Below are 17,742 nucleotides of genomic sequence, written 5' to 3' on the forward strand. Positions count from 1 at the left end.
AAGCTTCTTAGAATTGTTTCAAGATTCTGCACGGACATGCACATGAAGCTTGCCACCTCTAAGACCTACATCCTTACCAATGCCCCAAATGAGACTTCTTGGAAGGTCGATAACGTCACTATTGAAGAGATTTTAGTGGCCAAGTATTTAGGGGTGACTATCCAGGTACGCGGCAGGTCTATGATTGGGGTGTATGAGAAGGACATGATCAGGAAGGCCACTAATTATGCTTACGCCATAATGAACATATCAAGGGGAGCCCTTGATAGGGCCATGGTTGCCAAGAGACTCTGGGAGTCGTGCGCCATCCCTTCAATCCTGTATTGTGTGGAGGCTGCAATTCTTAAGAAAGCTACTATTGTAGAGCTAGAAAGACTACAATGCATGGTAGGTAGGTTTATCCTGCAGATACCTCACTCATCCTCTAAGGTACTCACCTGGATGGATGCGGGCCTCATGCCTATGGCACACAGAATTCAGACCAGACAAGCTCTGTTCATCTGAAGTATTCTGAAATCCAAGTTCAATACGCTTCTATTGGAGGTGTTACGGGAACTGCTGGATCACCCTACAGACCCTTGGGTGAAATCCTGGATGGAGATTCAGAGGGAGGTTGGGTCCATTGCAATGTTCTCAAGCAGAAAGGAGTTGCAGAAAGCAATGTCAGATAGAGCTGTGAGATTTGTGGTATCAACCAAAAGAGGTCATTCCTCTGCTGTTGCAGCCTCCCAGCCGTGGAAGTGGTTCCGACTTCAGGGTTTTGTGAACGATTCCAGGGCGAGTAGGACTCTGTGCAGGGTTCGGGCTGGTAACGCAGAGCTAGGTAACAGATACAAGGATAGATACGGCTGTACCCATGTTTTGTGCCCATGGTGTCTCTCAAAAGGTGTCCGTGCCAGGCTAGTAGAGTCTCACGTGGTCCTTATCTGCCCATGTGTAGCGGCACAGCGTAGGGATTTTGGGATTGCAGATTTTCACTCAAGCTATGCCGGTCATGGTAAGAAACCTCTATGGCAGATTCTCAGGGCTTATCTTGGGGGGGATGGGTCAGACCAAGTAGTCTTACTTGAAAGAGGGAGGAAAATGGCAGTGTTATTGGAGTCATGGCTGGTTAAAAGTCATGAAGGTGATCTGTAGGCCGATAGCTTTCAAGGTGGGTTTTTTGTCAAACAATCTTAAATCTTATATCTAATGTTTAAACCATTATCAAATAGTAATCTAATAAGCTTTTTATTAACTTCATACTGGGGTAGTACCGAGATGGACTACTCTGGGGGACTGTTAGTGTGCAGTTGGGCGGTGACTTAAGTCATTGGTCTGTACTTCGACAGTTGGCCACACTAGACAGTGTGTCACCAATTGGTACATTAATAGCCATTGTGGCTATTTTTGATGAGGTCTCAGCCCTGACTTCTACGGAATGATGGTTGATTGTTTGTTTGTTTGTTTGTTTGTAGTTTTCTGTATTAAGATGGCATTGAAGAAGGATACAGCTAATGAACAACATGGACTTGATCCTGTAGTTTTCTGTATTTAGTTTGCATTGAAGAAGGATTCAGCTAATGAACTGTACAGTCCCTTTAACAACATGGACTTGATCCTGCATGTAGTTTTCTGTATTTAGATGGCATTTAAGAAGGATACAACTAATGAATTGTACAGTCCCTTTAATAACATGGACTTGATCCTGTAGTTTTCTGTATTTAGATGGCATTAAAGAAGGATACAGCTAATATACTGTACAGTCACTGTAATAACATGGACTTGATCCTGTAGTTTTCTGTATTTAGATGGCATTGAAGAAGGATACAGCTAATATACTGTACAGTCACTTTAATAACATGGACTTGATCCTGTAGTTTTCTGTATTTAGATGGCATTAAAGAAGGATACAGCTAAATAACTGTACAGTTCCTTTATCAACATGGACTTGGTCCTGTAGTTTTCTGTATTTAGATGGCATTGAAGAAGGATACAGCTAAAAAACTGTACAGTCCTTCTAATAACATGGACTTGATCCTGTAGTTTTCTGTATTTAGATGGCATTGAAGAAGGATACAGCTAATGAACAACATGGACTTGATCCTGTAGTTTTCTGTATTTAGTTTGCATTGAAGAAGGATACAGCTAATGAACTGTACAGTCCATTTAACAATATGAGCTTGATCCTGTAGTTTTCTGTATTTAGATGGCATTGAAGAAGGATACAGCTAATGAACTCAGCTTGGATAGTGTTGGCGGTGTCTTTGTTATTCTAATTGCAGGAACCAGCATACTTGAGAAAATAATTAAAATTTCAATTACATTTTTTTTCAAATACCCCCCTCCCCCCGTCCGGCATGATACACTGCTCTGATAGTTTTTTGTTGTAATAATAAAAGATAAGTTTACACTATGTTAATTAAATATATTTTTTCTTTCTAATGATTTATTTTTTTACATTAATTTCATCTAGCCTCCCCTTTTATTTTAAACAAAGTTATTACCTTCAAACTAGTGATGTGCATTCAGTTTGCTCGTTTTTCCCCTTTATTTTCTTTTGTGTCGTTTTTTCCCTAAATTTTCTTTTGGGTCGTTTTTCCCCTATGTTTTCTTTTGGGTCAAAATTTGGTATTGTTTAAGATGAGCAAATGTTTCTAAAATTATTGTTTATTATTGATTTTTTCTCTTTCACTTTGCCAAAATATTAGCCTGACAGAAAATGTTTCCAAAACAAAATCCAAAAAACTTGTTTTAACGCAAATTTTTGGAGTTTTTAAAAATTTTTCTTAAGAATAAAGTTATTGCAGAGTTTAATAAAAGTAAATAGCAAATTACAGTTTTGAAGTCATGGAAGTTTTTTAAACGATTCAAAACGATTAGGCTTAAAGAATGCTTGCTGGACTAGGGATGGGGATTGCCTGCTTGATATCAGTTCTAGAGTTTTGTTGGAAGTCTGGACGTGTAGAAAGTAAAGTCAACGTTAAACACAGGAAATATATCATTTTAATTATTAGAGTGAGGAAAGATATGACCCTCCATTTACTAGAGGCATATCTAATCACAACGGTTCCTATAAAAGCGATGTATGATCAAATATGAATTAGATATCCATGTTTATCAATTTTAAAAACTGATTCTTCTATTTTTGGTTTCTCCACAAAAGTGAATTGCTAATTTCTGTTGATGGAAAATAATGGGAATCATAAAAATTAAAAAAATTTTTAATCTTTGAAGTTGTTAATTGTATTTGTCCTGCTACTTGAAATGACAAAGACAATCCTATAATGCAGAATCCTTCAGCTAAAGTCACAGTTTGTTTTTAATGAAAACAAAATGTCTATTTGCATATTTTTGATTTTTCATAAATGGTTTTTAGTCTGGAAACAAACAAATTGTTTATATAATTTTAATTCATTCAATTTTGCCTCAAGATAAATTGTATTTTATAATTTTTTTAAAAATTGTAATTGATTTTATAATCTTTATTCTATTCATAAATTAAGAAGTTTTGTAGTTGATGATATATTTACTTTATACAGTGCTTTGGTTGTGCAAGCCCTCTCCCATACTAACTCCAATATGTTCAAGATTGCAGGAATACATCAAGAAGCAGCTATTTGTAATCATTCACAGGTCAGGCTTGAATATGTAATCATTCACAGGCCAGGCTTAGAATATGTAATCATTAACGGGTCAGACTTAGAATATGCAATCATTCACAGGTTGGATTTAGAATATGTAATCATTCTCATGTCATATTTAGAATATGTAATCATTCTCATGTCAGATTTAGAATATGTAATCATTCACAGGACAGACTTAGAATATGCAATCATTCACAGGTCGGATTTAGAATATGTAATCATTCTCATGTCAGATTTAGAATATGTAATCATTCACAGGTCAGACTTAGAATATGTAATCATTAACGGATCAGATTCAGAATATGCAATCATTCACAGGTCAGATTTAGAATATGTAATCATTCACAGGTCAGATTTAGAATATGTAATCACTAGCCTTAGAGGCCGCTTCGCGTCCATCTTCTAAATTAATTGTGAACATGTTCTCTTTGTGTACATCGTTAAACAAAACAAAAACAATTCGCGGATTTTCACAAAAAAAATTTTGTGGATTTTCAAAATTTTAAAAAACTTAATGGAGATCGAATTTTGATGGAGACAAATATTTAAAATTTCAATCATTCATAAACCTTCCCTGGGGTCCCTATATGTCCCACAAAAAATTTGGGCCCGATCGGTTCAGCCGTTTTGACGTTTATTGGATACAAACAGACAGACAAGCCAAATTTATATATATAGATTCACAGGTCATATTTATGATATGTAATCATTCACATGTAAGATTTAGAATATGTAATCATTCTCAGGTAAGATTTAGAATATGTAATCATTCTCATGTAAGGTTTAGAAGATGTAATCATTCACAAGTCAGATTTAAATATGTTATCATACACAAGGCGGATTTAGAAGATATCATTCACAAGGCAGATTTAAATATGTAATCATACACAAGGCGGATTTAGAAGATGTAATCATTCACAAGGCAGATTTAAATATGTAATCATACACAAGGCAGATTTAAATATGTAATCAAACACTAGGCAGATTTAGAAAATGTAATCATTTACAAGACAAATTTAGAATATGTAATGATTATTTAAGAAAATATACAAAAGTTCAATTAATAAAAAAATTTTTAATAATATAATTTTCTATGAAGAATGATGAAAGTTGGCCTCAAGTTTTAGAGGAGAAGAAAACTAAGATTAAATCTATCTCACAAGCAGTCACTGCACTAGATGCTTTAGGTATTTTTTTCAAACTACCTTCTGGGATATTTTGTTATTATTATCAGCTTATAGGAACTGAGCGTGTAATTCAATGTTAAACCCTCTTAGCAAAAGTGGGATTTTTCTCGGCAGTAGAAATGCTTAAGCCACTGTTGTAGAAAATCCACAATCGGAAATAATCCACAATTGGAAATAATCCACAATTGGAAATAATCCACAATTAAAAATAATCCAAAATTGAAAATAATCCACAACTGAAAATAATCCATGATTGAAAATAATCCACAATTAAAAATAATCCAAAATTGAAAATAATCCACAATTGAAAATAATCCAAAATTGAAAATAATCCACAATTGAAAATAGTCCACAATTGAAAATAGCCCACAATTGAAAATAATCCACAATTGAAAATAGTCCACAATTGAAAATAGCCCACAATTGAAAATAATCCACAATTGATAATAATCCACAATTGAAATTAATCCACAAGAAAATAGTCCACAATTGAAAATAGTCCACAATTGAAAATAGTCCACAATTGAAAATAGTCCACAATTGAAAATAGTCCACAATTGAAAATAGTCTCCACAAGAAAATAATCCACAATTGAAAATAGTCCACAATTGAAAATAATCCACAATTGAAAATAGTCCACAATTGAAAATAATCCACTATTGTAGAAAATCCACAATTGAAAATAACCACCTCTCCAAATTACAAACATTGTATTGTCTAACAAATACTTGGATCAGACAAAGTTTTTAAGGGTACTGTTGTGAATCGGGCATTGCAATCTTTGCATGGAGGATCAATTGAAATTATACTTTCAATACCTTAGAGCTGAAATAACTTTATTAATGTTTAAAAATAGAATCCATGGGAATTTTTATGAGAGTAAATGACATTCCTTTGTAAAGAGCTAGGTTTAACATAGACCTGCATAGGCAAGTTTTTTGATTAAATTCAATGATAACCGTTGCATACCATAAAAAAAATGTTATAATGTAAAGATGATTTAAAAAGAAAAACTTTTTTTTTCTCAGGATATCGTCGGAACATGAGAGGGTTGCCTGATAAAGATTCCACGACCGTTAGGAAAAGAAATCCTCTGGGTAAATCTAAATCATAGATGTTCAACCTTTTTCCTTTCCCAATGTTTTGTATTTAAGACCAATTTTGCCTACAAAACATCAAGAGTGAAGCATCTAGCGAGGGATGTTTTTTAAGCAAAATTTGTGGAGGGAACCCGTAGGGTTTTATAAAATTTGTAATATCCCAAAAAAGTATTTGTACATAATTTTCACGAAAACTTGGAGGAATCATAGGTCGGTATTCTTAGTGAAAAGGAACATTTGGAGTCTTAAGCATTCTTTGAGATAAAAACCGAAAGTTAAATTTTTTTTTTTTTTTTCAAATTCCATGAAAATAAAACAATGTGTTTATTTAGTTCCTAATGACAATAGACTCAGTAGAAGTAAACAAAGTGTACTGCACGAAACCAACACAAACAAGGTTGGTCAAATTTAAATAATTTTATCAATGGATCAGGATCAGGATCAGGATCAATCTTCCTCCGTTGTTGTACATTTCAATTTAATATATCGATCAATTGATGGATTGATTTCTAAATATTTGAATTGATTTACCCTTATGTTTCTTTGTTCACAATAATTCCGATGCTGTAAAGTATGATCCCTATAGATCTTATGTTTAGAATGATATGGTCCTATATTGTAAGTCCTTTGTATTAAATGCTCATTGATCCCTATGATCCTATGTTAAGAATTATCCCTAAATTCCCATTTTTAGAATGTTCCCAATGATCTTATATTTAGAATAATCTCTATGGTTCTATATTTAGAATGATTCCTATAATCCCATTTTTTGAATGATGCTTATGATCTTATTTTTAGAATTATCCCTTTTGTCCTTTATTATGAATGATCCCTAATCCTATGTTTAGAATGATCTCTATAATGCCATTTTAAAATTGATCCTTAAGATCTTGCATTTAGAATTGTCCCTGTGAGCCTATGTTTAAAATAATCACTTTGATCTTACATTTGGAATGATCCCTATAATCCCATTTTTAAAATGAACCTTATAATCTAATATTTAGAATGATCCCTATGGTCCAATGAGTGGATCCAATCTGATCTGCTATAGTGATCAGGGTCGAAATCAGGATCTAGATCTAGATTTGGATCCTGAAGTAAGTAAAGATTTAAACATTTTTTAAATTAATGGGAGTGTTCGCAAAAAATGAAAGGGGGTATGATCCCTAATTGAATTCGGTTTCGATCGGTACTAATTTTACTTCAGTTCAGGCTATTTACAGAAAATGGTTTAAAACACTTATAGTGCCAAATAGCCTAGAATCTATAAAAATTCACTTTATTGCGTTATTCCATTCAAATTGTTAAATATTTCAATTGAATTTAAAACTAATCATTTTTATTTTATTTGGATTTAATTCGGGGCATTCTCATTCTTTATTCATGTTAAAAATATAAAATAACTTTGTTTTTATTTGTGTGATGAATATAATATGATTATAATTTCTTCATGATTTGTGATGAATCTTGTTATCCTTGTTCTATTATTATTGATGATGATACTGTAAGCAGATTATCAAATCAGAGCCAATACACCAAACAAATATAAATATAAGCAATATATTTATATTTAAAATTTATCAAATTTATAAAAATACGTTGCCCAAATTTTGTGCGGGACCTCGCATGAACCCATGTTAAAGTTTAAGGATGCTCTGAGTTACAAAAGTTGTATCCAAAAGCTTCTGATTTTTGTGAATTTAAGATGCGTGAAAAAATATTGAAAAATCCGCAAACTTTTTTTGTCACAGATATTAAAAAATTTTAGTAGAGGATGGATGAGTAACGCCCTAAAATCCCAGTATAAAATTAAAAATAATTATGATGCAAATTTATTTTTGATTGAATAATAAATTAATTTTATATAAACAATATAAATTTATTATTTAAACAAACTTGGAAATATGTTTCCTGAGATGGAATTTAAAGAATTTGAGCCGCGGTTTAAATCCGCCAAAACCCGGTTTAAATTAAGCGCCGGCTTAAATCTTGAAACATTTGATACAATTTTAAGTGGAACCAACCATATTTAAACCGCGGCTTAAATTTAAACCGCCGCTCAAATTCTTCAAATTCGGCCACTGTTATTCTGCAGTAGACAATACGCAAGTCACTTTTGTAAAGTTACCATAATTAAAAATAATTCACACTTAATCTTGACAAAGCTCTTAAAGGTACTGTTGTGAATCGTGCATTTCCATATTTGCGTGGAAGTCACTTGAATTTACTCTTACAGACATGGTACCCCAGCATATACTATACCCCCCTCCCTTCCCTTCCATTGCGCCTTTGATGGGTTGGAGAAATGTTTTGTTTAAATTTAGGACAGTTCTGAGAGTGAATCCTACAAGTTCACCAAACCAGAAGGATGCTACAGGCATACAAGGTAAAAGTTAGTTTACATTACACTATGACGTTGGATCCGGAAACTAGCTTTTTTATAATATTTTGTAAAAAATGACAAGGAATGTTAACAGTGCTTTAATAAGACAGGAAAGCCAAGCCTTTGGATATTTTCTAAATATTGTTCAGTTTACTTAGTTTTGATTCTACTTCTTATGTGCTATTTTCAAAATCTATGAAATATTCAGATATCCAGTAAACTTGTTCAACGTGTGATACAAAAGAAAATCTAAACTTTTAATTTGTAAACAAAAACTCTTTTCTGTCCGATATCATCGATTTTTTGTTGTAAAAAAGAGCAAGAAGTTTACAAATGGCCAATTTTGAAAACAAATTAGTTTAATATTACTTTATTTCTACAGAGGCCGAAGCCATGACGACCTACGAGGGTTAAAATCAGCTGATGACTGTGGACCCCTCTCCTCCCACTCCTACTGTGATCTCCACTGCTCCAACAGACACATTACTTATTCATCCAATAGAAAGCTCTTTGATAGTTTTGATTGCTGATAATTCAAATTGTTAGATAAAACTTAGAGGACTCTATTTTCAAATTACCACTTAATGTATAGAGCTGCAATAATGAATCCCAACTTTACTCATTATCTGAGCAGCAGTGACAAAGATATTTTCCGTTTTACTCTCTCAAAAAGTGTTAAACGGAAAGTACTTTGCTCTGATGCAAAAGTTACTGTTATAGAGAAACAACAAATAACAATTTTTAGATAAAAAGCACTAGAATATGTTTATATGAACAGAGCTGAAAACTTTAGAATGGTGGATATCGGGATTAATGTTTGATCCACTCTTTTTCTTAATATCGAGATTAAATATTGCTTGTTCTCCTCTCATTTTTAATCTCCAGATTAATTATCCGATCAGGATTAAGGATATCCCATTCTAAAGTTTTCACCTCAGATGAAGTGTACTGTTGTGAATCAGGAATACCACTCTTCGTACAGAGGGCCACCTATATTTTCATCGTCAGTCCCTTTATATTGGAAAGTATTTTATAACTTTGCAACTAATACAAGTGTAGCTTACAATGCACAAAATGGCGTATATTTTTTTTCTCCGCTTGTGTATTTGATCTTCAACGAATATTTGCCTAAAATAAGAAATCTTTCTGATTTTCATATTCTTTACCAGAGATATATTTAACTAGGCTTCCGTGCTACTCTGCGCCCATCTTTGATTTTAACTTTTAATTGCTGCTCTATCTTTTATCTTCTTAAAATATCAAACATTAACAAAAAATACGCGAATTTATTAATTTTTTTCGTAGAATTATTATGAGCATTCTAAAACCTTCCAAGGGGTCATGTGAGGTTCCAAAAAAATGGACCGGGTTGGTGCAGCCGTTGAAGGTTCTAAAAACATGAAAAAATTGTTAATAAGAAAATATTGCAAAATGAAAGGTAAAAGAATCGAAGAATTTGGGTGGAAATTAAACGTATCTCTTTCATGATTTTGAGATTTTATAAAATATTATTAAGTTAATTTTCTTTTATATTTTATAGCAAATGCAACACACATTATAATGTGTGTCCTCCCACTGGAATATGAACACTTAAAGTAAATTATAAACAATTGTGCTTTTTCTTATAGAAACATTTTGCATAATTACTCCTAATATTTATTTTGAAATTTTAAATTGGCAATATTTCTAATAATACTAATAAAATTCTCTGTAAGCTTTTTAATTGCATTTATATTTACAACATAAATACATGCACTTTAGATACTTGTTATATATAATAAACTAGGCTTTTAGGGCGCTTCGCGCCCATCTTCTATTTCATTTGTAAACAATTTTTCTATGTATACACTGTAAAAAATCGCGGATTTTATTAATAAAATTTCGTGGATTTCCAAATTTTGAATTTCCACGATCCATAAACCTTCCCAGGGGTCATGTGTTGTCTTACACAAAATTTGGGCCCGATCGGTTTTTCCGTTTTAACGTTTATTGTATACAAACAGACAGAGTATATATATATATGTAGATATAGATTGGTTGATAGATCTTGTTATTTAGTGATTTACATTATTAAATACGTATCGTAAAATGGTTTTATCTGGACTTATATAATTGTTATTAATTCAATAATTTAGAAAAATAAATATTGTTGGTTATTTGATAGTAAAATTTATTCTCGCGTGGACCGGATAATCAACGAGCATTAGAACCAAGGAGTATAGAATAGAAGGGAGATACAACTGACGCGGCCCGCCCTACCATATGTATATACATGCTTTTCAGACGGGTACTCCATTTGTATAAGAAATATTCAGAAGAGGTTATTGTAATGTATACGCGGTAATTGTACATCAGACAATTATTTCTTATTCAAATAAAGTACCGTCTGCAAAGCATGTATAATGATATGGTAGGGTGGGCCGCGTCAGTTGTATCTCCCTTCTATTCCATACTCCTTGATTAGAACTGAGGATTTGAAATATGGGTTGTGTACACTTTTTCTAGTTTTAACACCGATATAGGACTAGGAATAGGAGTCTAGTTTTATTAAAAAAATCAAATATTGTAATTAATTATTAACAATATTTACGCAGGATAAAATCCTGTTGCTTCTGTGTTATGAGTATCTTAAAAAAGAACAAAAATTCGAAATTTTCGCTGTTTTTTAATTATGTTTAAGAAATCATTTTAAAAACATTTATTTGATTTGTTCAAAGAAATATTGGTTTTTAAGTTTTATCTTACTCCAGATTGATGAGAGAGAGGGAAGGTGGGGGGGGGGGGTAACAAACCAAAATTTATAAACAAGAAAAAATATTAAATTGAGAAAGTTGTCTTAACTCCAGCTTGTTTGCCAAACAATTAAGAATGAGGAATGAAAAATAAGAGAAACAAATAAAAGATTTTATATAAGAACTAATTTTTAAAATCAGAATGGTTTTTGAAGCTAGTTGTATCTCAATATTGTTTCCTTTCTCGGAAATTTATCGTTTTTTGTTTATTTTTAATAAATCCCTAAATTTTCGATTGCCACAGAGGTCAAAACTTTTAATGGTTATTGGTTAATCCACTGAAGGGACTGTGAGCGTATTTTCAATTGAACCTCCTCGCAGAGATGTCAATGCCCGATCCAAAACGGTACCCTCGTTTTGCTGATTAAACTGTGTTTGATCAGGATAATTGTTCCATTGCTTCTTATAAATAAGAAGTTGGCAAGTCACTTTACCAGAGAAACCGCAATTGAGAATAAAAAGGCTTAAAAAAACAAAAGCATGAATATCTTGATCAGACTAAGCTTTTAATGGTTCCGTTGTAAATCGGGCATTTTCATATTTTTAAATAGAGGGTCTCTTAAAGATTCGCTTACAGTCCCTTGAAGAAAGCATCAGATACGTACCACATAGATTCAGCCTCCTTATAAACAGTCTCATCAATTTTTAAGACTGGGTTGACTTTGAAGTGTCACAACGCCCTAAGCTTAGATTTTTCCGCTCTAACTCACTTATGCTTTTCTGTAGCCCTTTACATGTACATTTTAGCACTGTAAAGCACTTCTTGTTAGATTTGGTTTTTTAGAAGTAATTGGCAAAATTCTCAACGATTTTTGCTTGAGAGCGTGAGACCATTAAATCGCAGTGATACGTGTTCTTTTTGGTGACGGATCTTAATATCTTTTCTTTTAAGGGAGTGCTCTCGAAAATGAAAGGGGGTATAGGCTTACATCGAAAAATAAGCGCTTTTGATCGCTACTAATTTGACTTTTATCTGTTGCGTATGTGAGGAAAAAATTGTTAAAAAAGATTCATTCCAAAGAACGTAGCGTAGCGTCCATTCAAATTCAGAAAGTTGCAACATTCAACTCGGATCGTAAAAAATTCAATTTAATTACAAACAAGTCATTGAAATACTACAACCAATAATCATCGACAATTTTTCGACGCATTCGTATATATATTTCATAATATTTATACTTTTTATGATCAGATAGTTACTTTTAAAAACATTAATTCCTGTTTTTTGGAGGATTTTTGGCAATGAAGACGACATTTTCATATTTTCCAGGAATGTTCGAAAATCCAGCGCCAGCAAAATATCATGAATCAAAAATATGAAATATTAACTATATACGAATAGGTCGAAAAATAATCGATGACTAATGTTTGAAATATCTAAATAATTTTGACTTAAGTTGATTATTTTACGATCCGAGTTGAATGTTGCAACTTTCTGAATTTGTATAGACGCTACGTTTTTCGGTATGAGTCGTTTTTATTAATTTTCTCCTTATAGACGATACAGATAGATGTAAGATTAGTAACGATCAAAAGCGCTTATTTTTAGCCGTAAGCCTATACCCCTTTTCATTTTTGCGAACACTCCCTTTAAGTTGAATGAAAAATAAACAAAAAGTGAAATATAAAAACTATCTCTGGATTTTATTATCTTTCATTTCTTTTTATGTATTTCATATTTAAATTCAATATTCAGATTTATTCCTGGGTTTAAAACCACAAAGCGTTAGATTCTGAGACAGACAGGATGGAAAGAAGAAGATGAAAACATTGACAGACAGACGTCAGACAATGCAGTAAAAAACAATGAATATGAATGAATGTCATAAATTCAGAACAATAAGACCTTTTATCTAAAATCTAAAACAAAACATTATTCTGCTACAGTGCTACCAACAAAGGATGAGACTGTTAAGATGACCTGAAAATCTAAAACAAAACATTATTCTGCTACAGTGCTACCATCAAAGGATGAGACTGTTAAGATGACCTGAAAATCTAAAACAAAACATTATTCTAAAACAGTGCTACCATCAAAGGATGAGACTGTTAAGATGACCTGAAAATCTTTAAATATGAAAATTCTAAAACAGTGCTACCATCAAAGGATGAGACTGTTAAGATGACCTGAAAATCTTTAAATATGAAAATTCTAAAACGTTTGATTATGACTTCTTTTCTTTTTACAGAATTTTTCACGATAAAACAAAGAAAGGGAAAGAGAATCATAAATATAACGAAACAGAGTCTGAATTTAATGAATTTAAGCCGCGTCTCAAATCCCCCCAAGACCGGTTTCAATTGAGCGCCGGCTTAAATCTTGAAAAATTGAATACAGTTTTAAGTGAAACCTTAACCATCTTTAAATTCGGCCTGAGACAGTATAATTTCCGTTTACTCGTGTCTCAAGCCTCATGCTTTGTGGGTAACCCTGTTCTTCAGTGAGAACCAGAAAACTCAAATTATGACTTTAATGCAATGCAAATAAAGCACAGTTATTGTGCAACGTAAACAGACCCATTTTACTTGATAAGTGAGATAATAACTTTAAAAAGTTATTTTCTTTGAAACAACATCAAATGCACTTCAGTATTGTTTTAACTTCTTCCTATTCTACAGTTTTCTGGTTATCACTGTACCATTAATAGATCAGATATGGGTACAAGGTACTAATGCAAGGAAAGTTAATTGCGGTCGCATATACTCTGCGTACATATTGAAACCAGTTCTCTCTGGGCGGAATTTGTAAACAAGAATAGATGCATCATCCGAGGAGGATAAAAACATTATTTTTGATAATTTTGAAAATTCACATTACAGTTTTCTAAAACCAGAATATTTCATAGATTATTTTTGTGAAATGGATTCCATGTGAGCTACTTCGACATCCGTCTTGTGTTACTTTTCCGCCCAAAGACAGTACACTGCAGTACAAAAATGCGTACACCTCTGAAATCACTTTCCTTGCATTAGTACTATGGGTGGATACATAAAATGATAATAATTAGAATTTAAAATAGTTTTGATTTCTTATATTAAAATCACAAAAAAACAATAGTTTATTTTTTCTTTGCCACGTAAAAAATTGAGTTTTCCGTTTTCTCTACCCGTCGCACAAATAAATTATTTTTCATCATACAATTTATTTTGCTCTATTTTAGCTTGTTATGTAACCCCGTGAACAGTCCTATTTAATCCTGAAGGGTTTGATGGATTGGTTCAGTTATGTAACCACGTAAACAGTCCTATTTAATCCTGAAGGGTTTGATAAATGGGTCCAGTTATGTAACCTCGTGAACAGTCCTATTTAACCCTGAAGGGTTTGATAAATTGGTCCAGTTATGTAACCCCGTGTACAGTCCTATTTAATCCTGAAGGGTTTGATAGATTGGTCCAGTTATGTAACCCCGTGTACAGTCCTATTTAATCCTGAAGGGTTTGATAGATTTGTCCTGTTATGTAACCCTGTAAGTACAGTCCTATTTAATCCTGAAGGGTTTGATAGATTGGTCCAGTTATGTAACCCCGTGTACAGTCCTATTTAATCCTGAAGGGTTTGATAGATTTGTCCTGTTATGTAACCCTGTAAACAGTCCTATTTAATCCTGAAGGGTTTGATAGATTTGTCCTGTTATGTAACCCTGTTAACATTGAATAGACCTACTGACCGTGATTCTATTAATCATGAACATTATACGTTACATACTCATCCTTTTTATAATATATCCAACCATCTAAATATCTATCTTATTAGCTATCTATCCAACCATCTAAATATCTACCTTATTAGCTATCTATCCAACCATCTAAATATCTATCTTATTATCTATCTATCTAACCATCTAAATATCTATCTTATTAGCTATCTATCCAACTATCTAAATATCTACCTTATTAGCTATCTATCCAACCATTTAAATATCTACCTTATTAGCTATCTATCCAAACATTTAAATATCTACCTTATTAGCTATCTATCAAACCATTTAAATATCTACCTTATTAGCTATCTATCCAAACATTTAAATATCTTTCTTATTCGCTATCTATCCAACAATCTAAATATTTATCTTATTAGCTATCTATCAAACCATCTATATATCTATCTTACTAGCTATATATCCAACCATCTAAATATCTTTCTTTTTAGCTATCTATCTAACTTACTATCTTTATATGTAAACTACATAACTATTTATTTAACCTATAGGTATCTATCTAACTATCTATTTATCTAATTAGCTATAACTAGATCTCTGTCTAACTAGCTATTTATCTAAATAGCTCTCTGTGTAACTAGCTCTTTGTCTAACTAAAGTCGACTTTGAGCTCAAACTCAGTTATTTTAGATCTTTAAACGATTTAAATGTCTTTAATGAATCATATAAAAAATTACTCTACAATACTGCAATCTCAGTTAAACCACCAGACATTGCCGGTCACTCCCTTTAAACGGAAATTTTAAGTGGGTGTAAATAAAGAGATTCATCTTAAACTCAGTTTGTTTGCCAAAAAAGCTAGAGATGGAGAACGAAAAATAATAGAACAATGGGAGAAGCTGAAAAGCCTATCCGTCTATATTTAGCTAAACAAAAATATGCTAAAAGTAAAAATAAATTACCACAAAATACTTTAAAGGTTTTAACAATTCAAAACTGTATTCTGTAAACTTCAGTTTTTATTCAACTCTGCGAAATGTTCATTTTTAGAGAAAGGAAAGAAAAAATTATGCATAGTGAGGGAAAGCAAAAGATGTTTAAATAAACGATTTTGAAATTTGTAAAACGTTTTATATATTGTTATGTTTTATATATTGTTATGTTTTATATATTGTTATGTTTTATATATTGTTATGTTTTAAAACATATAAAAACCTTTTATATGGAACAAAAAGATCTACAAAATCTAAAGCATTGCAGAATTTTGCTTTTCTACAAGTTTCCTTTTTTTCATTATTCAAAATTTCGACAATCACATAAAATTCATGGAATTAACGGAAGAAAAGAACGGTTAAAGAACGGTTGTTTCCAGTAAGTTTACTTCCGTTTCGCAATATATTTATAAATAATAAGATTTTGTAAACCCATTACCACTTTTATGCTAAAAATCTCTTTTTCTTTTGGGTATTTTATTTAAACATTACATAATTACAGTCTGACAGTGACATAACAATATACAGTTTCAAAGCACTGCTTTTAATAGGATTAATATTGAGTAAGTCGATTGAGCGTCACTCATATTGCCAGCAAATTTTTTTCTGCCAAAAAATCTGGATTATTTTTAATTTTCAATTTTCATAGAGAAAACTTTGATATAGCAAAATCTTAAAAGTAGGCCTGACTAATCAGCATAGTATTTTAATTGTAACAAAAAAAAACAAATTTTTTGTCAATCACTAAAATCAATCTAAATCTTGAATTTCCAAAATATTTCAAAAGTATTTTTAAATTCTGACACTTATTGTAGCAATTTGTAATTATCGTGAATTTGCTCTAAAAAAAGGATCCCCCCCCCCCCCCCTCCCTCTTTTCTTGGTGTATTTTTGCAATCACTTTTATTTTTTATTGAAGAAGAAAACTGTTGATTTGATCCACTTTACTCAAATAAATAAAGAATGAAAGAAATATTGAGCTTTGATTAATAACATTGATTTTGTGCAACAGTTAAAGACACTTAGCAGGTTGGACTGTCACAGGAAACATTTTTGCTCAAGTCGGAAAAAAGTCATTTAGCCGACTCATGTCTTTCCGATGTCACAACTCCACTCTTCTCTGACGAAATCTGACTTATTTGTCGGAAAAGAAATGTTTCCTGGGAGCGCAATATCAATGCACCCAAACTTATGATTTTGAACGTCGACTATGCACTCAATCTCAGTAATTATACATCGAGGAAACGTTTTATATTTCTCAAATGAATCCTAAAGAATTTGTCCAAGACACTGCAGACTCAGTTAAACTACCTTACATGGCCGGTCTGTCCCTTTAAGGATCCAAATTTAGGATTGTTTAATTCAAGGAAAGGCTCCGAAACCCCGGATCACCCTTTTTTAGAACTCTACAGTTCTTACCGTTAAACTCTAAATTAGCCATACATCGAAAGAATTCGTCAAATGTCGTATTCTTCACTTTCTGATAATGGAATGTTGAAGATATTTAGTTTTTTTAATTAATTGATAATAAAGAGCTCTTTAAAACTCCCGCATATTCATGGCTATTTATTTATTTTCACAAATACTGAGATTTACGTAAAATAGTATAATATCCATTGAAAAATTGTCAAGATGACATTTTATAAATTCTTATATATATTCACACATAATTTGCATAAACGTAATCAAAACTATATGTAGTTGGCGATAGAAAAATAGATACAAATCTATTCATCTACATAGATATATATATATATTTATATCTACATATTCAATATTCATGTATCTATCTATCTATCTATCTATCTATCTATCTATCCTATTTAACGACATGAATATATATTCAGATTGATCTAAAGAGAATAAACGCTTGACAACCGAATCATTTGTTGATAGATACATTATATACTCAACATCCCCTTTCCACCAAAACTCCCTGTCCTTCAATTGCGAGTATAAGAGTAAAGGAGAAAGGGGAGTGAGGTTTGTTTAAGTTTAGCTAT

General features: G+C 32.0%; 1 protein-coding gene across 1 annotated transcript in view; it reads left to right on the forward strand.

The window, feature by feature from the left end:
- The window catches only part of LOC111709611 (glutamate receptor ionotropic, kainate 2), a gene marked incomplete at its 5' end in the record, with an annotated part of 74,285 nt that extends 64,269 nt beyond the window's left edge, over window positions 1–10,016 (forward strand). Inside the window, 10 exon segments of the mRNA XM_023483346.1 lie at window positions 2,189–2,264; window positions 2,888–2,972; window positions 3,522–3,615; window positions 4,726–4,813; window positions 5,842–5,910; window positions 6,246–6,310; window positions 6,918–7,010; window positions 8,238–8,299; window positions 8,679–9,093; window positions 9,235–10,016. Of these exon segments, the coding sequence (XP_023339114.1) occupies window positions 2,189–2,264; window positions 2,888–2,972; window positions 3,522–3,615; window positions 4,726–4,813; window positions 5,842–5,910; window positions 6,246–6,310; window positions 6,918–7,010; window positions 8,238–8,299; window positions 8,679–8,826 (780 nt within the window).
- Between the last annotated feature and the right edge of the window lie 7,726 nt (window positions 10,017–17,742).

This window comes from Eurytemora carolleeae, unplaced genomic scaffold (genome assembly GCF_000591075.1).
Source record: "Eurytemora carolleeae unplaced genomic scaffold, Eaff_2.0 scaffold971, whole genome shotgun sequence".
In the NCBI taxonomy this organism is placed as follows: domain Eukaryota; kingdom Metazoa; phylum Arthropoda; class Copepoda; order Calanoida; family Temoridae; genus Eurytemora; species Eurytemora carolleeae.